The 22,209-nt window shown below is 56.3% G+C and overlaps 3 protein-coding genes across 3 annotated transcripts; 1 reads left to right on the forward strand and 2 right to left on the reverse strand.

Moving 5' to 3' along the window:
- Positions 1-1,499: 1,499 nt before the first annotated feature.
- Positions 1,500-7,705, reverse strand: ZNF646 (zinc finger protein 646). The gene has a single exon (XM_053472048.1). The coding sequence runs from the start codon at positions 7,693-7,695 to the stop codon at positions 1,633-1,635; it is 6,063 nt and encodes a 2,020-aa protein (XP_053328023.1). The 5' UTR covers positions 7,696-7,705; the 3' UTR covers positions 1,500-1,632.
- A 4,054-nt stretch (positions 7,706-11,759) lies between these two features.
- ZNF668 (zinc finger protein 668) lies at positions 11,760-14,059 on the forward strand. Its single transcript, XM_053470533.1, has 2 exons — positions 11,760-11,927; positions 12,349-14,059. The coding sequence occupies exon 2, from the start codon at positions 12,361-12,363 to the stop codon at positions 14,020-14,022; it is 1,662 nt and encodes a 553-aa protein (XP_053326508.1). The 5' UTR covers positions 11,760-11,927; positions 12,349-12,360; the 3' UTR covers positions 14,023-14,059.
- A 1,940-nt stretch (positions 14,060-15,999) lies between these two features.
- On the reverse strand, positions 16,000-20,505 carry STX4 (syntaxin 4). The gene is made up of 10 exons (XM_053470582.1): positions 20,366-20,505; positions 19,657-19,758; positions 19,334-19,433; positions 19,065-19,139; positions 18,663-18,730; positions 18,112-18,220; positions 17,583-17,656; positions 16,715-16,852; positions 16,522-16,632; positions 16,000-16,415 (listed from the first exon to the last, which is right to left on the reverse strand). The coding sequence occupies exons 1-10, from the start codon at positions 20,396-20,398 to the stop codon at positions 16,335-16,337; spliced, it is 891 nt and encodes a 296-aa protein (XP_053326557.1). The 5' UTR covers positions 20,399-20,505; the 3' UTR covers positions 16,000-16,334.
- Between the last annotated feature and the right edge of the window lie 1,704 nt (positions 20,506-22,209).

The raw sequence follows: 22,209 nt of genomic DNA on the forward strand, positions 1-22,209 counted from the left end.
GTAGGTGGGGGTGATAGTGTGAGTGTATGTGTGAGGATGGGGGGGTGATAGTGTGAGTATGCGGGGGTGATAGTGTATGTGGGGGGTAATAGTGCGTGTCTGGAACCTTCTGATACTCGACTGCTTGCGCGACCTCCTCTGATCCCTCTGTACTCCCCACTGCGGGTCTTAAGCAAGAGACCCAAACCCCCCACCCCCCCCAAACAACGTCCGGAACCGCGACACAAATCCGACCGTTACTGCCCTTCCTACCGCAGAACGCAGATATATATATAATTCCCTCGCGCTGCACCGCGCACGTCTCTCACACAGGATCCGCATCTCCTGCACGCGGCCGCAATAGAAAGAATTAAAGCTCTTATTAGACATAGAAGATGCAGCCCTGCTGCAGCAGCTGCCCTCTTCCTCCTGGAGAACGGTTGAAGCAGCCACTCCCCGGCAGCAGCTCCGTCTGAAATCTGCCGACAGACGCGTAGAGGAATTCTGGCGAGCCGGCGCCGGAGGAGAACACGTCACATGTGGAGGGACACGCTCGGCCGAACACGTCTCCCGCGGGGCATTTAGCGGGGGAGGGGGACAAACGGACGGATTCTGCAGACACGGACACGATGCGACCGGTTCACGGGACCGCGCGGCACACAGTAAAGCGCATGCGGCGGCCGGAGCGACACCCAAGGGCACGATCACGTTAGGGACACGCGGGCCGCGATCCCGCTGCCCTTTTATCGGCGAGGTCCCTGACACGCAGCACGAGCGCGACCGCCCCGTCATAGCAATGACATAAGCCGTGGCCACGTACAAACCCCGCACAGCGCTTCAGCGGTCCAACGCGCCGGGGATACGGTGAGCGTCACGGCTCCGCCGCCTCCATATAACCTCAGAGAACGCGTGTCGGTCCCCCCCCCCCCGACATTCCCTTTAAGGTTCACGTCCCGGCTGCTTGGTGAGATGTGACGGGAATTCGGCAGAATCCCCCCCCGGAATACGATCCCACCGAACCTGCGCAACCCCCCCCCCCCCCAACCACAGAATGACAGCAGAGACGCTCGTTTCGGATGAATTTATCTGCGTGTTGCTCGCCCGACACCGTGAGCAGGATCCCAGAACCCCGTACAATATAAATTATTAACCCCTTGTCGTTGCGGCACAGGGCTGCGGAAAGGAATGAGTTAATATAACAGCCTTATAAAGATGAACGAACCCGTTTCAAGCAGATGCGCCAAACATATCACCCCCCGCGGGCGTCTTCGTCCGAAGCACTTTGTAATACGATTCGCGAGGGTCTCGGCCGATGGCCGCGGTGGAGAGACCCCCCAAACGCTCCACCGGCAGAGGGTCCGCATCGCAAGCGTCTAAAAGTTTTGTTAAAGCACCATTTATATCCAGAGGAGAATCTGAGAAAGAACGGCTCCGAGGCGATCGTTTCTATTAAATAAAAAATAATAATAAACGGGGGGGGTGGGGGGGGGTAAAACCTGTAACCAATTCCCGCCTTTTTTTCCTCAATTTTGATTTGCTTTTCTGTGAGGGTTTAAAAAAATAAAAGAAAAATTAAATAAAAGAGAGCCCCCCACAAACAAAAACATTGCAGCAGTCTAAAGATGGAAGCGGGCCGAGGAGCCTCCGGCGGGTTTATGACACTTTCACCATGAAGGTAGCCACGGGATTGGAGTCCACGGCGCCGGTCCGCGGGTCGCCGTGCGACAGCCGGTGCTGCTCGAGGCCGGAGCGGGAAAAGAAGTGCTTGCTGCAGATGGGGCAGGCGAATTGGCCGCGCTCCTCGTGGATTTTGCGGTGGGCCGCCAGGTGGCCGGAGGTGCGGAAGGCTTTGCCGCAGTCCCGGCACTGGTAGCGGTGGGTGCGCAGGTGGTTCTTCAGGGCGAGGAGGTTGTAGAAGGGTTTTTGGCAGTCGGGGCAGTGGTAGACGCCCGTGTTGTGCGTCTTGCGGTGGTTCAGCAGACTCGCCGCGTGCCGGTAAGACTTGTCACACTGGTCGCACTTGAACCTCCGCTCTTCCTTGGTGTCGGCGTGGTTGGCGCCCTCCTCGCTGGGTATCGACGCGCCACTTTTTGTCGCCGCAGCGCCTGGCAGCTCCGGTGAGGAAGACGCCGGCGGAGCAGAGAGAGAAGCCGGCTCTCTGTGAGTCCGTTGATGGTGTCTAAGAGTCAGTTTGCTGCTGAAGCCGCGGTGGCACGTGGGGCACTGGAAGGGCCTCTCGCCGGTGTGGACACGATGGTGGCACATCAGCTTCACGGAGGAGCTAAACGCTTTGCCGCAGCGCAGGCACTGGAAGCGCTTCTCGGCCGTGTGCGTGCGCAGATGGTGTCTGATGGAGATGGGGTTAGAGAACTGTTTGGAGCAGATCGAACACTTGTACTCGCCGGATTTGTGAGTGTTTTTGTGGTTGATTAGACTCCCCGCGTGCCGATATGTGCGTGCGCACAGGTTGCACCGGTACGGCCGCTCCTCGGCCCGTTGGGTTTGCGTAGAACCGTGACCGTCGGCTGGCGGCCCAGAGCTCTCGTCCACGCGGTTTTGGCCGCACTTGTGGTTTTCTAACTCATTGTAACCAACAAATAAAACCCCGCAGTCTTGGCAAGCCGGCCCTAACGGCACCGGGGGCCGCTGGTCCATACTCGCGTTCGCCGATCCCGCCACGGCTTGGCTGCTTGAAGACAAAGGAACTCTCTCCTGATCCTGAGGGGCATCGGCAGCTTCTCCGGGATCCGAGAGGTGAGAAGCCCCGGTGATATAGGAAGAGAACTTGGCCCGCCGGGCGTGAACGTGCTGGTGCCGGACCAGCTGCCGGATCCACTTGAAGGCCTTCCCGCACTCCAAGCAGTGGAACTTCTTGGTTTCGTAGTGAGTTCGCTGATGGTTCTTCATGGCCATGAGGTTGGGGTAGGTTTTGCCGCACGTCGTGCAGCAATACTGCCCCATCTTGTGGCTCTTCTTGTGATTAATGAGGCTTCCCGCGTGGCGATAGGAGCGGCCGCACTCCTCGCACTGATACGGCCGGGAATCCGGATTGAGCGCCCTTTTCGAGGCGCTTTTCTTTGAGACGCCGGGTGAAGCAGCCGCCGATCCTCCGGCGCCATCAGCGTCCTCAGCAGGAGAGCCCTTTGGGGACTTGTCGGCCGGCGATGGCTTTTGATGCTGTTGTAGAAGACCGGCCACGTGAGATTTTGCCCCCCTGCGGTTACGCCTGCGGGGCTTCCGTACCGGCGGGCTTTCCCGGTGAATTCTTTGGTGGGTGTCCAGTTGTTTCTGGAGGCGAAACGCTTTGCCGCAGTCCAGGCACTTGTGTCTCCTTAACCCGAAGTGGATGCGATTGTGGTTCTTCATCGCCATGAGGTTGAAGAAGCGCTTCTGGCAAATGGAGCACCGGAAGACCCCCGTCTTATGGGTCTGCTTGTGGTTAATGAGGCTTCCCGCATGTCTGTAGCTACGGCCGCACACTTCGCACCGGAAGGGCCGCTGGAGAAACCCTGGCTCTTCGGCCTCCTTTTTGGCATTTAAGACGATCTTGTACGCGGGTGAATCGGGAAGTCTATCCACGCCGCCGTCTCTCGCCGGAGAAGGCATGGTTGCTTCGCGGCCGCTGCCGGCACAGCCGCTAGCCAGATGAATGACGAGCTCGTCGATGCTATTGCACTTTGTCCCGCAGCATTCGCAGGTCTGCGTTGATTTGTCGTCGAGGGACGACTCATTTTGAGGATCGGTGGATGGGCTTTGATCTTCGAAGGAGGGATTGATGCGCGGCCGGCGCCTCTTGACAGCCTTTCTCGGAGATTTGGCTCGAGGTCGTTTCAGAGACGCGGTAAGACGGTGGTCTTGGGGAGGATCGGCGCTATAATAGGGCAACGCGGGATCTGCGGTGGGTTTAGAGGCATCGTACAGACCGGGCAGAGGGTCTCCGGCCGGTAGCGGGCAGCTCAGGGGGTCTCGGTTTCCAGCAGGGTACGTAGTGTCAGCCGGACCGAGAAGGTGTAGCTCGTGCAGACTGTTGGGGGTCACCAGCTGCTTACATTTCGGTTGATGGCGTAAATGGTTTCGGTAAGCGGCCAAATTAGGATATTGCCTGAAGCACGCGAAGCACTGGAAGTTGCCGACCAGGTGAGTCTTTTTGTGGTTTACTAGGCTACCCCCGTGGCGATAGGACTTGCCACACTGATCACAGGTGTAGGGACGACGCTCCGGGCTCTTCTCGCCGCTCGGAGGATCTCCAGAGGCCGCGTCGTCTTTGAGTTCGTGGCTGCGCAGGAGGTCCGTATTCTGAAAGTCAGCAGCTTCTGGGGCAGCTTGACAATCACTAGCGGGGGGCAAATTCTCATCACTGTGACTCAAACTATGGGCCTCCAAACTCTCCAGGTCATCATAGGTCTGTCCGCAGAAACCGCAGATATGGGAAAGGTGAGACGCTCCATAGGCGGCCTCCCGGGGACCCTCTTCCTCCGCTTCGCCCTTCATCTGCACCACGAGCTCCGTCTCCGAGGCTTGCATGGGGAAGGGGCAGCCAGGAACCCCGTCCTCTGTATGCAGAGCAGACGAGGTCTCGCTCATCGCTTGGTTTTCATGCGCGACCTGATGCTGGTGAAAGTCGGCTTCGCTGCAGAATATCATCCCGCAGTGGCCACAGTCGTAACGGTGATCTACGGCCAGCTGGTCCTCCTCAAGGTAGTGATCGTCAGAGCCGCTGAACGCGTCTCGATGAGGCTTGGTGTGGGTCTGGAAATGACTTCTCAGGGCTGAAAGGTTGGGGTACTCTTTGGGGCAAAACGAGCATTGGTAAATGCCAGTCTGATGAGCGTGTTTATGGTTACGGAGCCCTGCCGAGCTGCTGAAGACCTCTCCACACTCGTGGCATCTATAAGCGGGAGGGCAGATTTGGTCTTCAGATGAATCAAGGCTTCTGTCAGCATCAGCATCGCTCGTCTGTTCCAAGTCGCTGCTCCCCCCGGCTGCTTCTAAACCCCTCTCCACCTTTACATCCTCAATCATGTGACCCCACGGACCCTCCGGTAACCCCACGTGCGCTGCCAGCAGGTCCTCCTCGCTCTGGAAGACTTCTTCGCGGGGGAAATACGCGTCGGGGGCCAGGAACCCGGAGCTCTCGTTGCCGTCGCCGAGCTTCTCCTTTTTCACTCTATGGTGGATGCGGAGGTGATTTTTTAAGGCAGCCAGGTTGGCGACGCGCTTGGAGCAGACAGAACAGGCGTAGTCCCCGGTCTGATGCGTTCTCTTGTGGTTGATCAGACTGCCGGAGTGTCTGTACGCTTTCTCACACAGGTCACACTCGTACGCTTTCTTTTCGGGATGCTCGTGATCCTGAGCACCTCTTCCGTCAGCCTCTTTCGCTTCGCAGACATCGATTTGAGAATCCGAGAAATGAACTTCACTTTTAATCGCCGTAAGCGTCTCCGGGCCGGAAGATTCCGCTGGCGCGACCTCGGAGCGAGCGTCAAACAGCTCCGATCCCTCGGCACTCACGGCGGTCGTTTCACGCTTCGGAGATTGGCGAGGAGCGGCGCTGGCTGAGGGATAAGCCCCGCTTTGCAGCGCTTTCGGTTCGCCATATAACTGGCGGCTGCGCGTGGACAGAGCCCCCCTTCTGCCAGCGAGAGATCGTGAATGAAACCTGAGGTGGTTTCTCAGCGCCATGAGGTTAGGATATTGCTTTGGGCACAGAGAGCACGGATAGTTGCCCGTCTTATGGGTCAGTTTATGATTCAGGAGGCTGCTCTTATGCCGGTACGTCTTCCCGCAGGCCTCGCATTTATGAGGGCGATCATCGGCGGACGGGGGGTCTCTCTCTTCCGGCTCACAAGGGTCCCGCTCCTTTGGATTTATTTTGTTTTCTGGAGATTGGTTGCAACTCGTGAAGTGATTTTGGAAAGGAGTCCCAGGGTCCTCTGCGGGCTTGGCGTCCACGGGGCCGTTATCGGGCGAGCTCTCCTGACTCCACTGGTGGAACGGGGGATGGAGGGCAAGGCTCTCCACCTCTCTCTTTATTGCTTCTGGGATTCCTTGGCCGCTGGAGTAGGCAGAGTCCTCGCTGCTGCCCTGAGATCCCTGAGGATTTTCTCCCCAGCCGTCATCCTGCGCAGATAAGCCCTCAGCGCGTTGTTTTTCGCAGCCAGCAGCGTTCCCGTGCAGGGTTTGATGTTGCAGGAGGTCGGCCTCGGACGCGAAGAACTCGTGACAAGCGACGCACCGATACGAGTCCTCGGCTGCCTGAAAGAGCTCGTCGGAAAAACCCGCTGAATGGAAATACGCGTCGTCCGGCCGCCTTCCCGTCCGGGACTTAAAGTGCGCCCTCAGATGGTTTTTTAACGCCGCCATATTAAACAGCTGTTTGGCGCACACGGAGCAGTTATATACCCCGGTCTGGTGAGTCTTTTTGTGGTTGATGAGGCTGCCCGCGTGTCTGTAGGTTCTGCCGCACTCCTGGCATTTAAAGGGGCGATTATTTTCCGGACTCTCGCCGGCCCTGGCTTCTTCCTCGGAGCCTGAATGCTCCGTCTGGCTCTGTCCGGCCGGCTCGGGGTGGAAGGAACGCGTCTCCGGGGTCTCTTGCATTAGGTCGTCCTCTTTAGGAACTTGGAACCCCGCGTTGAGGCTTATGGCTGCAAACGACTCTTCGGTCTTCGTCGGACTGGCGAGCTCCGGAGGAACGTCCTTCACGCTTTGGGTCTCGAGGAGAGGGTTTATCCAGGTCTCCTCCTCGGAAACGCTGCTCTCCGAAACGGGCTGCCGCTCGTCATGCGTCTCCGCGAGGTGTCCGTGAGTCGAGGCGGCGTGGAGTAGTGTCTCCGGGACCTCCGGCAAGTGGCCGGGCAGCTGCGTGTTGGGGAAGGTGGCGCTGAAACGCTTCTTGCTTCTAGAATGCGAGTGGAGGCGACAATGGTTTTTCATGGCCATGAGGTTCGTGAACTCCTTGTAGCAGATGGCGCACTGGTAGACGCCGACGCTATGGCTCTGCTTGTGGTTGGCCAGGCTGCCCGCGTGCTTATAAGCCTTGCCACACTGCTTACATTTGTACCGACGCTCCTCCACGCTGCCGTCAGCCACCTGCTCCTCGCTTTCCTCTACCTGGCTTTCGGCTTTTATCTCCGGCTTTCCCCCCATCTTTTCTTCTCTCCTTTCCTCCGGGTAATATTTGGAGACCAGCTGGGAGAAATCTCCGGCCACCATGGACTCCGCGATGTAATTCTCCAAGTTGCTAATCAAGCTGCCGTTTTCCATCAAAGCGGGAGCGGACGCGTCGAATCCCTCGTGGCCGCCCGGAAGCTCCTCGCCGCCGGCTGCGGAGTAAAAGCCGTGGGAAGCCTTCCGGTGGCTGGAAAGCTGGCGCGCCATTCGGAAAGACTCCCCGCACTCGCCGCAGTTGAAGCGCCTCTCCTCGGAGTGAGTCCGCAGGTGATTTTTCAGGCCCATAGGGTTGGAGTATTCTTTCTGACAGATCAGGCAGGCGTAGAGTCCCACTTGGTGGGTCTTCTTGTGGTTGACCAAGCTGCCGGCGTGGCGGTAGGTCCGGTCACACAGGTTGCACTTGAAAGGCCTCGCTTCCTTATGGTTCTCCAGGTGACTTTCCAACTCGGACAAGCCGGGAAAGACGCCGGGGTAGGGGTCGCCGCTCGGCGGATCGTCGGAGGCCCCGTCCAGCTGACCGCTGCCAAAGAGTTTGTCATCCATGTTGGATCAGGAATGGCGAGCGTGGAAGTTGCCGGAGCCGTCAGATCAACTCTGGATGCCCGGTGTGGCCTCCGAGCGCAGGGACGCTTTGGGGTACGGGGACATCTCTCAAAACCGTGCCGGGCCGGCTGGAGGCGGAAGTCGCAGGTCGCCTGTGAAGAGACGGAGAAGAGGTCAGTCCCGGAAAAATAAATAATAAAAAAAACTGTTTCTTGGCGCTTGGGGAAATCGCAGAGGTTTTTGTGTTTTTATTACTCCCTGCCGGAGAAACCCAGACCTCGCTTCCATGTGTTATTAACTCCTGCATGTCCGTACGGCAACCCGGCCAATCAAACGCGAGAAGCGACGATTCGCAGGCACCCGAGAATCAACAATAAGGAAGCGCGACTTTCCCCGAGCGTCTCTTATCTTCCATCGCTAGCGAAGTCCGGAGTTAAAAGATCAGAAAAACGCACAGGAAATAAACGTAGAGCGACGGCAGCGTCCAGGAATCACAGCGAGGGCCTCGCCACTCAACAATAGCTTCAGAAACGTCCCCCGCTAGTTACCCAGAACCCCCCATCCGGCCCCCGTCTAGTCGCCCGTTTCTCCTGCTGTAACGACTCAAACCTTAATCAGTCGTTGGTCTCGTCTTAGATTCAGGAGCCAAATGTCTATCCCTTGCGTGTTTAATCCCCTCACTGTATTACCCTCTACCACTTCTGCTGGGAGGCTGCTTATCTACCACCCTCTCAGTAAAACTTCCTTCTATCTGATCCGCTAGCGTTAGATTCCGGCCTCTTGTTGAATCCCATGCATTGGGAGTCCGGATGCCAACTTGCCCCCCCGCAGAAAGGAATCCAAGTCTGCTCTGGCTGAAGCCATGACGACGGGCGCCAGCGGTGACACACAGGGGCCCCGGGTATCAGGCGTGTGGAGGGATGTCTCTGCGTGTACAGAGGTGCGGCCCCTGGAACGTTTCCGAGAGCCGCTCGGTCTGGGGGAGAATTCCTGCGAAAAACAACTTTACCGGCTGCCTGCGAAACCCACAAAAAAGTCAATTCAATCATCTCCAGATTGTAAGCCTGCGAGCCGAGCCCCCAATACCCAGTCGGCCGCTTCTAGTTCCGTCAGACCCTTTGACCCAACGGAGAGCGGCGACTAAAATAAAATAATCCCTTTAAAACATTTTTGGAGAACAAAAATAAGAAATAGCAGGAATTTTATGGCTACAAAAATTCATTTAACGGCCATAGAAAAAAAAAACAAATAAAGTAAATATTTAACATCTCGTATAACTCAGCGGCCGCCAGACTGACCGGCAAACGCAATAATTACCGGCTACATACCGAGCAGCGCTGAATACGGCTGGAGACCAACCGACAGCCAGGTGGTGCAACCCCCCCCCCCACAGCTAGGTGGCACACTCCCCTCCCCCCCGACAGCTAGGTGGCACACTCCCCTCCTCCCCCACCCGAACCTAGGTGGCGCACTCCCCTCCCCCCCGACAGCTAGGTGGCACACTCCCCTCCCCCCCAACAGCTAGGTGGCACACTCCCCTCCACCCCCGACAGCTAGGTGCCCCCCCAACAGCTAGGTGGCACACCCCCCCCGACAGCTAGGTGGCGCACCCCCCTCCTCCCCCCCGACAGCTAGGTGGCGCACCCCCCTCCTCCCCCACCCGAAGCTAGGTGGCGCACCCCCTCCTCCCCCCCCCCGACAGCTAGGTGGCGCACCCCCCTCCTCCCCCCGACAGCTAGGTGGCGCACCCCCCTCCTCCCCCCCCGACAGCTAGGTGGCGCACCCCCCTCCTCCCCCCCCCCGACAGCAAAGAGAAGCCCCTGGGTCTAGATTCCCGACATCCACAAGATACCAACTGGAATTAAATCTGTAATAAACCCGAGGTCCTGAAACCCGGAGCCAATAACACAGAATCCGATCGCAGCAACCCGGGCGACCCTGCCGAAAACCGAAGAGGGGCCGGCAGCGAGAGAATAAACCGGCAAGAGCTTTACAGTCTCTGCGGGTCCTACCCAGAAACATGCGCGGAGGGAGCGAGCACCGGCACCGGCCGCTTACACGAGGCTCCCCTTTCATTAGCGGCTGATAATTTCCTCGCCTCCGGCTACCGACAGCAAAACAGAAAGCCTCCAACCTTCACCCCGCGCTAACAAAGAGGTTAAAGGGTTAAGGTCACTATCAGACACCCGGAATCTTCTGGCAGATCGGCCCCTTCCGGCCCGTCTAACGACTCAGCGACTGTAACGACTCAAACCTTAATCAGTCGTTGGTCTCGTCTTAGATTCAGGAGCCGAATGTCTATCCCATGCATGTTTAATCCCCTCACTGTATTACCCTCTACCACCTCTGCTGGAAGGCTGCTCCACTTATCTACCACCCTCTCTGTAAAGTAAAACTTCTTTCCGTTCCAAACTCCTTTATGTATTTAAAATGTCTCTCCCCTCGTAATTTACAGTTTTTTTTTTTGGGGGGGGGGGTCTGTATGAAACATAACGCGGGATTTCCCATTTATTAGAGGTTATATTAAACCGCCTGCTTCGGGCTTTTATCTAAAATAATCCTGTAATAAATGCAACAAAAACGCGACCACAAAATAAATAAAACAAAGATTACGTGAAAAAGAGGCAAAAAAAAAAGTTAAACACCAGAATAACTTCAACCATAACACGGAAAAGCATTAACATCGTTACCCTACACGATGCGGAGTACCCCCGATACCCCCCCAATACCCACGCCAGCTTACCGCGTAGAAACCCAGAACCCGCCAGCAGATCGGCCCCCAGCGGCCCCCCGTTTCTCCTGATGTAACGACGCAAACCTTAATCAGTCGTTGGTCTCATCTTAGATTCAGGAGCCGTATGTCTATCCCATGCATGTTTAATCCCCTCACTGTATTACCCTCTACCACCTCTGCTGGGAGGCTGTTCCACTTATCCACCCTCTCAATAAAGATAGAATATGTATAAATAAGCCCAGGCCTTAGCAGGTCTCACGCAGCGGCTGCCAGGCCTGTCCAGCTATCCACAGCAGCAAATATCCCTGCAAACCCTAAACATCCTATACTGAGCTATGACATCATATGTTAACACAGAAGGGCATCTGGCATCCATTACTCACCAGGTCCAATAACACGAACAGGTTTACGGCCACGATCTTCACTCCATCCCGGGCCTGGGCGGCATCCGGTGCTAGAGAGCCAGGGGGAGCGAAACCTTTCGCCAGCCGGGGGGCAAATAAAACCAGGATAAAAGCCTTCCCCCGGAGGCAGGGCCCGGCCTGACTGAGGGGGGACTCCCAGCAATGAATGGGGAGCCTACGAAGAGCAGGCCTCAGCAACAGGCCGCAGGGCCGGCCTTCACCTCAGGGACAGTGACCCCCACATCACAGACAGAGGCGAGACCCCGGAAGACACATCAAAGCGCACAAAAATTACCCCAAAAATTTACATTATAACACTCAGCACAACAAACACTTCCTTTTGTTGCTAGGAAACAGGAAATGTGCACCACAGAATGTCTTCCCTCTGGGCTTCTTCTCCCGTTGACCCAATCCGTATCGTCCCCTCCCAATCATGGGCCTCCAGTCTCCAAGATGGCGGCGATAGGCGCACCAGACAGGTGACACTAACCCGCCCTGCCACTCTGCCAGCAGTAAAGATGGTAGCACGGAAGCTGAGCAACGCCAGGATGGCAGCTCAGCACTGACAGCAGTCCGCCCAAGATGGCGAACGGCGGCGGTTTCTGCCACCCCCAATATGGCGGCGTATGGGGAGACATATAAGGGGCGCTCGGGTTCCAGGGCATGTGAGGGGACTGAGTGGATAGGCTGCTGGGTAGTTACTCGGTTAATTAAATCCGGTGTGAAACACTTCCTGAGTCATTGAGTTCCTAGTCCTGTTACTTGATAATCTCCAAAGTGGTCCTGGAGCTGGGCTCGCAGGAGCCGGAGGATCCAGTGCCCCGGAGTAAGTGGAGCGCACACTGCGAAACCATGTTCCCACAGCTTCCTGCAAAGGGGGGGACGTTTTCTCCTGTTGCACACTGACCGCTTCCGGAGACGGCTCCTCCTCCCACCCCAGGGTCCTAGGCCCGGCCATGTTCGCATTGTCTTCTTACTGGCGGTTGGGGCACATTCGAGGTATATGGCGCCCCTCAAAGTGCTGCTGGGCCCCTTATAGGGAGAAGTAGAGATCCTGAAAGCCAAGAACCGCTAGGACAACACCGCGGAAACAGGTAGGTGCAGAGGAGCGGGGTCTCTAAATGCCCCACCATGCAGTACTGCCAGGGGTCTGTCTGTGTATGCCCCATCACTTACCCCATCACACCCCATAATATCCCGGGGGGGGGTCTATTTCACTCCCGCAAGGGAGGAGTCTGTATATTCTTCATAAATTACCCCTGCAAGGGAGGTGTCTATACAGTAAAAATATACCCCAGGACTTACCCCCTGCTGAGGGTGTGTGTGTCTGTACGTCGTCGTTTACCCCCACCGAGGGTGCGCGTCTGAATTGCCCCTGCTAGGGACTTGCGTACCTCTCTCCGAAGGCGCAGACAGACGGTTTTTGCAGTAGTCGGCGGGGCTGCTGATGCGTTCGCTGACGTGTTTATGATGTCATTTTCTGCCTCCGTCAATAAACCCGTTTCCCCCTTTTAGGGCACTTCCATCATGGCGTCGGTAAAGGTGGAGCCCCCGGGAGAAGTCGAGGTGGAGCTGGAGCCGGACATGGCCGGTTTCGTGCAGTCCGGCCGTCGCTTCCGCTGCTTGAGCTGCCGGAAAACGTTCCCTAACAAGCCGCGGGCCCAGCGGCACTGCCGGGCTCACGCTGCCGGAGGAACGGCCCCACCGCCTAACCCCGGCAAACCGGTACCGAGAGCCGAGCAGCGGCACCAGTGCCAGCGCTGTGACAAGTCCTACAAGTCTGCGTCGTTGCTGAGGAGCCATGCCCGCAGCCACACGGGAGAGAAGCCCTTCGTGTGCAAAGAGTGCGGCAAATCGTTCATGCAGCCCATATGCCTGCGGGTCCACATGGCCACCCACAGCGGGCAGCTCCCCTTCCCCTGCGGGCAGTGCGGAAAAGCCTACGCCACTCCTTCCAAGCTACGGATCCACCAGAGGCTGCACACCGGCGAGCGCCCCTTCACCTGCGCGGACTGCGGCAAAGGCTTCGCCGACCCCTCCGTCTACCGAAAGCACCGACGGAGCCACGCCGGGCTGAGGCCTTACCAGTGCCAGCTGTGCCAGAAGACCTACAGCGAGCTCAAGGACCTGAAGAACCACGAGCGGAGCCACACGGGGGAGAAGCCCTTCCTGTGCTCCGACTGCGGCAAGGCGTTCTCGCGCGCCTCTTCGCTCACGTGCCACCAGAGGATCCACGCCCCCGAGAAGCCCTACAAATGCCCGATATGCGAGAAAGACTTTACCCAGCTGTCGTCCTACCAGAGCCACCAACGCACGCACTCCGGCGAGAAGCCCTACCTGTGCCCCCAGTGCGGACGGATGTTCTCCGACCCGTCCAGCTTCCGCCGGCACCAGCGAGCGCACCAGGGCGTCAAGCCCTACCAGTGCGATAAATGCGGCAAGCCCTTCCGCCAGCCGGCCGACCTGGCGATGCACCAGCGCATCCACACGGGCGAGAGGCCCTTCCGCTGCCCGGACTGCGATAAAACCTTCGTGGCGTCGTGGGATTTGAAGCGCCACCGCTTGTCGCACAGCACCGAGCGGCCCTTCCAGTGCCAGGAGTGCGGGAAAGGTTTCGCCGAGCGCTCGGGGCTCAGCAAGCACCAGCGTTCACACAGCGGAGAGAGACCCTTCAAGTGCCAGGAGTGCGGGAAGACCTTCGTGGTGTCGTCCAGCCTGAGGAAGCACGAACGCACCCACCAAAAGGCCGAGCGGGAGCCGAGCAGGAAGAAGGACGAGGCCACCACCTGCCATAAGTGTTCCCTGACCTTCCCCAGCATGATGGATCTTCGCAATCACCAGAGGATTCACCCCGAGCTGCGGCCCTTTCGCTGCGACCGCTGTGACAAGGGCTTCGTGGACAGGGCCGGCCTGAAGAAACACCAGAGGATACACAGCGACGTCCGGCCCCATGTCTGCGCTCACTGCGGCAAGGGCTTCCTGGTGCCCTCCGACCTGCGCAAGCACCAACGGACACATTCCAAGGAGAACCGAGAGAAGAAGGAGGAGGACGAGGAGCAGATGACCACGCTGACCCTGCACCCCGCGCCCGTCGAACCTCCTCCCCTGTTTGATCCTTTGGTGTCCTTTCTGGAGAAAGTGGCAGAAGGTGACATGGAGGGGATCGACCCCTCGCCGTCATCTAACTAGCCCCCGACCGTGATGGTGTCCTGCTCTCTGCCCCTTCCTACCCCCGGGACATCTCTGCCTTACCCCCCCCCGGGACGTGTCTCTTCCTAATTCCCCCCCCCCCGGGACGTGTCTCTTCCTATCAACCCCCCCCCGGGGACGTGTCTCTTCCTAATTCCTATCCCCCCCCCGGGACGTGTCTCTTCCTATCCCCCCCCCCGGGACGTGTCTCTTCCTATCCCCCCCCCGGGACGTGTCTCTTCCTATCTCCCCCCCCCGGGACGTGTCTCTTCCTACCCCCCCCCTCTTTGGTATATGAGGGTTGAGGACTGTGGGAATCTGTGTCTCCAGGGCAGAGAGTTTGAACAAAAGTACAGATTTTTGCCCCAAAAAGCCTTTTTTCTGTTGCTGGGACCAAAAACGGCCGTGGTCGCCCCCAGAGGACGAGATACGCGAGCGCACCGCCCAGTGCGGAGCGGTGATTGGTGCGAGGCGGGACGCGGGTCACAGGTGGCAGAATCGGTGACTTCTAAACCAGATAAAAAGTGCAATAATTCTACTCGCTGCGGAGCGGGGAACGTGGCGGAGCGCGGCGCCTCCCTGCTGGGATCAACTTTTTTTTCTGGTGTTTTTTAACCCAAAACGTGTATTTCCTTTGGATGCTCTCCCAAATCTCCCATCTTAAAGGGGCAGCCAATCGGGACGGGTGAGGGGAGGGCATGCTGGGATACGCCGCCTTCTCAGCAAAACTGCAGACGCGAGTAAATATTAACGATGTGAACGGTGTGAATCGAGTCGTCGCCGGTTCAGGTTTTTCGCAAAGGGGAGGATGTGCTTTTAAAAAACAAATAAAAAAAAAGTCTCTAGCGTTTATCTCACGAAAACGATCCAATCCGTGTCCGTTTCTGAGTTTGTTGATATAAATCCTGTTCAGCCAGCGGAAGCCTGGAGGAGATAAAAGGAAGTTGTGTCTCTTCCCTGCGTCTCGTTTACTGTTTCTACCGGTCCGGGTCGTGGGGATTTGCCTCAGCGGCAGCCCTGGAGGTGGTGGTAAATCCCTTCACGGCGTGAGAACCACACGATCATGCAATGCGAGCCTAATCCTACCGGTTAAAGCTCCCTGTATCTACTACACCCGCACATTTCTTACAGATTAAAATCTATTTGGATTTGACACCCCCCCCCCCGTTATGTACGGTATATACCTGCATGATTATTCCCCCCCATAACAGGAATCGCGACGACCATACTGTCCCCGGCTGTCGTGACCGCAGTCCTTTTACGGAAAGCCAGCAGAGATGGGTAGCCGCTACGGCCGAATGTGCTGCTCCAGGGAAAAGGATCGCTGGGAGCACCGGGCACGACACGCCGGGCACCACACGGGAATCGTTTTATAGTCACTCCGCTTCAACTTGCATGGAGTTGTAAATATTACTGTTTATTCTCGGCGGTGGATTCCGTACCTTTACTGACCTCACTGTAAAGAATCCCTCTCGTTCTTCGTCCGTTTCTGTTAACGAGCGGCTCGCTGGGGCCGGTGACTGGGGCGTTTGTCGCTGGGGCCGGTGACCGGAACCGGATATTCAAGGTGAGGTCTCTCTATTGGCTTAGGAAGCGGCAGCTGATATCCTCCCCCGTGAATCCGTATCCGGTTTTATTCATACCGATATCTTATTGGCTTTCCCAGCTGCTGACCGGCATTTTGCGCATTGCTGTCTACAATCATTCCTAAATCTTTTACGGAACATCATTTGCCCCACTTGCCTGCCCCGTCCCCCCCTTGAAACACCAAGCTTAGACTGTATGACCCGACATAATTATGTTTCTTGTTCCAAGGATCCCCTCTTTACCAGAAGCAACAAATAAATTATTGGCTGAAAAGGCATTTTAAACATTTGCGGGAAGAAAAGTATTATTTTTGGGGTGTTAAGAAAGTGTTAATGAAGACACGGAGAGATCTCGATTTCTAGATAACGGGGTGAAGAACGGCTCAGGGGCTGGGTATAAAAATCTATATTTTATTTGGGTTAAAGGGTATTCCAGTCGCTGGCCTCTGCGGCGCGGTATCCGGGTGGTATCCGCGCAGTATCCGGGCGGCCTCCAGCATTAATGTATATACAGAACACGTGTTTATAAAGCACTTTATGGGCAGTACGAGGCACACGCGGACGCACAGTGCAAATAACAGAACCAAGCCGTGATTCCACCCCGGGCTCTTCGAGTACGGCCCCCGCGGTCGGTGTATTACCCGTGTCCTGGGAGAGCGGCAGGCGGGCCACGTGTCACGGCGCAGGCGGGCGAGGGAACGGACGCCACCCCGTGGGAAGCTCCTCTTACGCCATCACGCTGACCATGATTATTATGGTGATGACCAGGAGTGCGACGGAGACGCAGATCGCGATGTAGACTTTCTTCTGCAGACGGAAGACGGGGGGGTGAGTAACAAGCCCAACAACCCAGAAACGATGCCCCCCAAAGAGATGCCCCCTATAGACAGCGCTGTATGTGGGGAGCACTCACCTTCCGGGCTTTCTGCTTGTTCACCACGGCCTTGCTGAGCTGCTCGCGGGCTTTCTCCACGTAGTCCGTGGACTGCAAGATGTTCTTCTCGATGTTATCTATCGTTTCCCCCTGAGGAAGGAGAGCGAAGTACCCTCAGTAAAGCCCCGGGGGGGGTATACGGGGGATGGGGAGCGAGCGAGGGGACCCTTACCTGGGCTTCCACCTCCATGGCCAGATACAGGAACATCTCATGCAGCTCTATGATACTCTTCTCCAGCTTGACGATCTCTTCGTGCCGCGCTTCGATCTCATTCAGAGCCTGTTTAGTGACCTGCGTGTCCTGCAGGATCTGCAGAGAGAGAGAGGAGTACCCGACTAATACTCACTAACACTCACACGGCTCCGCCTATACTCACACAGCGCACTCTAACACTCACACGGCTCCGCCTATACTCACACAGCGCACTCTAACACTCACACGGCTCCGCCTATACTCACACAGCGCACTCTAACACTCACACGGCTCCGCCTATACTCAAACGGCTCCGCCTATACTCACACGGCTCCGCCTATACTCACACAGCACACTAACACTCACACGGCTCCGCCTATACTCACACGGCTCCGCCTATACTCACACGGCTCCCTCTAATACCCAGTAATACTCACACGGCTCCACAATTACTCACACGGTTCCGCCAATACCCAGTAATACTCACACGGCACTCTCTAATACCCACTAATACTCACACAGCGCACTCTAATACCCAGTAATACTCACACGGCTCCACGAATACTCGCACAGCGCACTCCAATAACCAGTAATACTCACACGGCTCCGCCTATACTCACACAGCGCACTCTAATAACCAGTAATACTCACACAGAGCACTCCAATACCCAATTAATACGCACACGGCTCCGCGTATACTCACACAGCGGCCTCTAATACCCAGTAATACTCGCGCAACTCCACGAATACTCACACGGCTCCGCCAATACCCAGTAATACTCACACGGCTCCCTCAATACTCACACAGAGTGCAGGGTTCCCACAGACTGTAAAACCCAATGCTTACGTTACACGTGAATACGTCGGTCTGGCCGCTCTCCAGCATCTGATCAAACTGCTCATCCGTGACGCTGTGACCGGCTGCAAGCAGAGAAACACGTCACACGCGCAGCATCTCACGGGCCGCGTCGGACCACCCGGCTGACTACAGCAGCGGAGGGGCACAGGCACATCTATAGGACCCTCTGCCATAATATTTACCCCACGGCGATCACTGCGCATAACACCAACGTATCACTGCCGGGGGCTATTTTAAGACGTGCGTTAGATGTAAACGGCTTCACGCGCAGGTCCAGGGCGCTGCCGGGCGCTTGGGATGAGATCAGCGCGGCTCGGCTATCCGGTGGAGCCAACATTACCGACAGGTTCAGCCTGGGGGGCGTTTCATCCGCCTTTCCCACAAAGATTTGCTGTTTCGGGGTCCAGTTCGACCCCTCCGCCCCGCACCACAGATATCCCCCACTGCCCCGCAGATACCCCCCCCACATATCCCTCACTGCCCCGCAGATAACCCCCCACTGCCCCGGGGCACGTACTGATCTGCAGCTGCCGCTTGATCCTCTTGATGTTGCTGTCTCGGTACTGGGTCTGGACGCCATTACACTGGTTAATAATCTCGATGAACTTCTGTGACAGCACCCCATGCTGCGAGAGACAGGGGGATACAATGAGACAGAGCCCGAGACCCCCAGGAGTGACGATCTTACAGAGATCATCACCGTCACCGTATATTTACAGGGACACTCATCATACGACAGCCGGGCGATCGCCTGTAAAAGGCCGTCTCTGTCGCCGTGCAAATCCACGAACAAATTCAGCAGACCCCCCCTATACATTTACACTATTTCCCCAGCTCGTTAGCGATAGACCCCCCCCCCCCGCTCCAGTGCTGGTTCCATGGGGGTCTAATAAGACCGTCCCCCCCCCCCCCACTGACTTCAATGGGTAGAACTTTCCTGCTGCCGATCGGTGGCTTTAGGCGGCCAAAAGTGGTGCAGGCAAATCTCTACGTTTTAACCGTATAAACCAGATGACGGATGTTTAAGGGGTGGGGGGGGTTATGGTCTCTTTAAGGATCTCGTGGTACCTGCGTTTTCCTCACTCGGGCATGGACAGAGCTCCGGACAGACTCATCATCTTCCTTCACTTCTATACCTGAGACAGACAGAGACGGAGAGAACGGGAATGAGATCAGGAAAGACGGAGAGAGGAGAAGAAAAACAGAAGAAACAGCGTGAGAGAGAGAGGGAGAGACAGGACAGAAAGAAGAGCCAGACAGACAGACAGACAGAGCAGGCAGGAGTGGGGCAGATGGGTTTAGGCAGAGCTGGCCGGGCATTGGGAGTGGGCAAGGAGAGCTGGCCGGGCGGACACAGGGAGCAGGCAGGGGGAGTTGGCTGGGCACAGGGAGTGGGCAGGGGGAGCCGGCCGGGCAGGGAGAGCTGGGGTGGCCACAGGGAGCGGGCAGGGGACACAGAAGTGCGCTCACTCTGCAGCTTGGTGCGGATATCTTTGGCTAAATACTTGATCTCCTCCCGCAGTGCCTGTAAGTCTTTCTTCATGCCTACAGGAGACAGACAGACAGACATTATCAGCGACGTGACGACAATTCCCTGCACCCCAAAGAGCCAATCGCTGGACCCGATGAGGCCCGAGGCTCTACCGATTCTGCAGACGGGTAACCGCTTCGCCCCCGCGCCCCGTAATAAACGCCGTATTTCTCCATAACCCTGCGAGCGGCGGACGTGGAGAACGTACCCTCCTCGGGGAGCGGCGTGGTGAGGATCTTCACCTGACTGGCCTCCAGCTCCTTCACTTTGTCTCCGAGGCGCTGCAGGGAGCTCCGGATGTCGCGGCTCTGAAGGAGGGAGAGGGGTCAGTCGCAGCGAGAGAAGCAGGAAAGATGGCTTCCTTCTCCACGCCGAGCACACGCGGCATCGTTCCAGGGAGCCAGCGGCCAAAAACACGCAACATTCCGTGCGATTTGGGGAAAACGCAAGAAACCAAACGTTCCCTGGGAGACCCTTGGATTGCCCCGGGGGGTGGGAACAGGACGCCCGAGGACCCCCGGCTTCTCTTACCGTCTGGAAGAACTGCTCGTTTATCTCCGTCTCGTCTTTGCTCCCGTTGGATGAGACGGTAATGAAGACCTTCTGCTCATCTTGGTCGGAGTCGCTGTCGGCCTGAGGTGTGCGGAGCCGGCAGTGATGGGAGTTGGAGAAAAGGAACGAGACGTGAACGGACCGACACGTTATATCCGCACACATACAGCTAACACGCTATCCCCCGCGTGACACGTGCAGCTCGCCCCCCCCCGTGTCACAGGTATTCCCGTCATAAATATACTATTTCTATTTAACATACAGCAGCGCACCGCACTAAATATATATACTGCATGCGCACACGGTATATGCGGTATGAGGGGTGTATATATATATATATATATATATATATATAGTATATAGCATGCAGTGTATATACAGTATGAGTGTAATATATATACAGGGTATATATACAGTATAAGGGGTATATATATGTATACAGTGTACAGTGTATATACAGTATGAGTGTAATATATATATACAGGTATACAGGGTATATATAGTATAAGTGGTGTGTATATATATATGTATACAGTATATAGCATGCAGTGTATATACAGTATGAGTGTAATATATATATACAGGTATACAGGGTATATATACAGTATAAGGGGTGTGTATATATATATATGTATACAGTATATAACGTGCAGTGTATATGTGCCCGTGCGCTGTGTGGCGCCCTCACGTGGTGGCCCAGCTCCAGGGTCCGGTCTCTCATGCTGCGCGGGGTATCGGGGTAACACCGGGGTATATCGGGGTATTCAGGGCGCAGCTCTCCGGACACTTTGTATAAAGTTCCAATCCCGGCCCCGCCCACTCCCTGCACCACCGAGAGGGCGGAGACAGAGCGGCGCAGGCGCGGGGCATGCCGGGATATCGGAGGGCTGGTGGCCGCTGAGAGCTTGCTGTGCGCTGGCTGAGAGTGCTGAGAGTGCTGCGCGGTTTGCGTGTCTCTGCTGAAGGTGCCGGTGGCCGGATGCTTCTTAGTGGAACGCGTCTCCCGGGCTCCGCGTGTGGCCCTTAGTGTCTCTATGGGTTATGCGGCGGCCGGCCAGTAACCCTTTGTTGCTGTCTCTGCCAGGCTGTGATGTCATATTCCTGCACCTATAGTGCGTGTTAATGCGGAGCCTGCGTGTGGTACAGGCCGGCTGCTCCCGCGGGGTGACCCCATCTGACCTCTCGGTAACCTTCCCACTGAGATCCCCCAAACCCCACCGGCATACGGCTCCAGAATGTAAGAAAAGACCGAGGACTCTGCAGAGCGGATCCAAGAGCCGCACAAACTGCCACCGGGGAATCCCGGACCCGTGTTCAAATCCCCTCGCTGTATTATCCTCTACGGCTTCTGCTGGGAGGCTGTTCTACGTATCTGCCTACCTCTCAGTAAAGTAAAATGCAGAAGCAGCATAAAACCATGGGAGGCACGGGAGAGGCAGCCCCCGCACCGCTCTCCTGCTCCTTCTACCCTCCTTGGAGCCCGTGTCTGGGGTCATAAGTTCAGAAAAATGAGTGGTGCGTTAGAATCGCACAAATAGTTAAAACCTATATATGGGGGGGTATATTAACGTGGCCCGAGCGGCGTTCCGGGGGAAATGCAGTGATAGGGTTAATAGGGACGTGCATTCCTCGGCTGTAATAATCTCAGCTGGCTCCCAAAATGGCATTTTAGGAATGCAGCGTCTGCCGGCGGCGCATGCACTGCCCGGGCGGGGGGTAAATATCGGGTTATGACGCTTGCACCTGTATAACCTGCTAACTGGCAAGAGGTGCCTGACCATAACGGCCCCGCCACCGAGTCACCCGCTAATAACGGAACAGACCGTTTAACGAGAGATCGATAGAATAATCCCTAAAATATCCGTTACCAAGGAAACCCTAATTTATAGGGGTTAAGACATTACAGGTTATAAACCGGCCGAGCAGATACCTGGCCGTGTCACGCGGGGCAAACGCGAAACATGCGCAAGAGAATCTGCCCCTTCCCTCCCCAAACAACATGCATGTAACCTATGCGTATGGAGTGACACGTGTGTAACATATATACATAGGGAGTGACATGCGTGTAACATACATACGGAGTGACACACATGTAACATATAAACATACACAGTGACACACGTAAAATTATACATACGTATATATTCACATAGTGACACACATGTAACGTTATATATATACATACGGAGTGACACACATAACATATATATATATATATACATGCATAGAGTGACACACGTAAAGTTATACATACATATATATGCCGGTCAGGCTGGTGGGGGTGTAATGGTGCGGGGGGGGCATTTTCTTGGCACACTTTGGGCCCCTGAGTACCCACTGAGCACCGGTTAAGCGTTGTGACAGCCGGCCTGAGTATTGTCGCTGACCGCGGTGTCCATCGCTTTATGACCGCAGCGTCTAACGATGGCCGCTTCCAGCAGGATCACGCACCGCGTCACAAATCACATCATCTAAAACCGGTTTCTATGACATCACGATGAGGTCACTGAACTCCAACGGCCTCCGAGGTCA

The sequence above is a fragment of the Spea bombifrons genome, chromosome 7, assembly GCF_027358695.1.
Source record: "Spea bombifrons isolate aSpeBom1 chromosome 7, aSpeBom1.2.pri, whole genome shotgun sequence".
In the NCBI taxonomy this organism is placed as follows: domain Eukaryota; kingdom Metazoa; phylum Chordata; class Amphibia; order Anura; family Pelobatidae; genus Spea; species Spea bombifrons.

What these genes read in the sequence shown, in the direction of transcription:
- ZNF668 (XM_053470533.1), top strand. Translation starts at nt 12,361, where the DNA reads ATGGCGTCGGTAAAGGTGGAGCCCCCGGGAGAAGTCGAGGTGGAGCTG.
- STX4 (XM_053470582.1), bottom strand. Translation starts at nt 20,398, where the DNA reads ATGAGAGACCGGACCCTGGAGCTGGGCCACCAC. An exon ending in CCCTGGAGCTGGGCCACCAC is followed by an intron (nt 19,759 to 20,365) that starts GTGAGGGCGCCA and finishes CGCACACCTCAG; the next exon opens with GCCGACAGCGACTCCGACCA. An exon ending in CAAGCGGCAGCTGCAGATCA is followed by an intron (nt 17,657 to 18,111) that starts GTACGTGCCCCG and finishes CTCTGCTTGCAG; the next exon opens with CCGGTCACAGCGTCACGGAT.
- ZNF646 (XM_053472048.1), bottom strand. Translation starts at nt 7,695, where the DNA reads ATGGATGACAAACTCTTTGGCAGCGGTCAGCTGGACGGGGCCTCCGAC.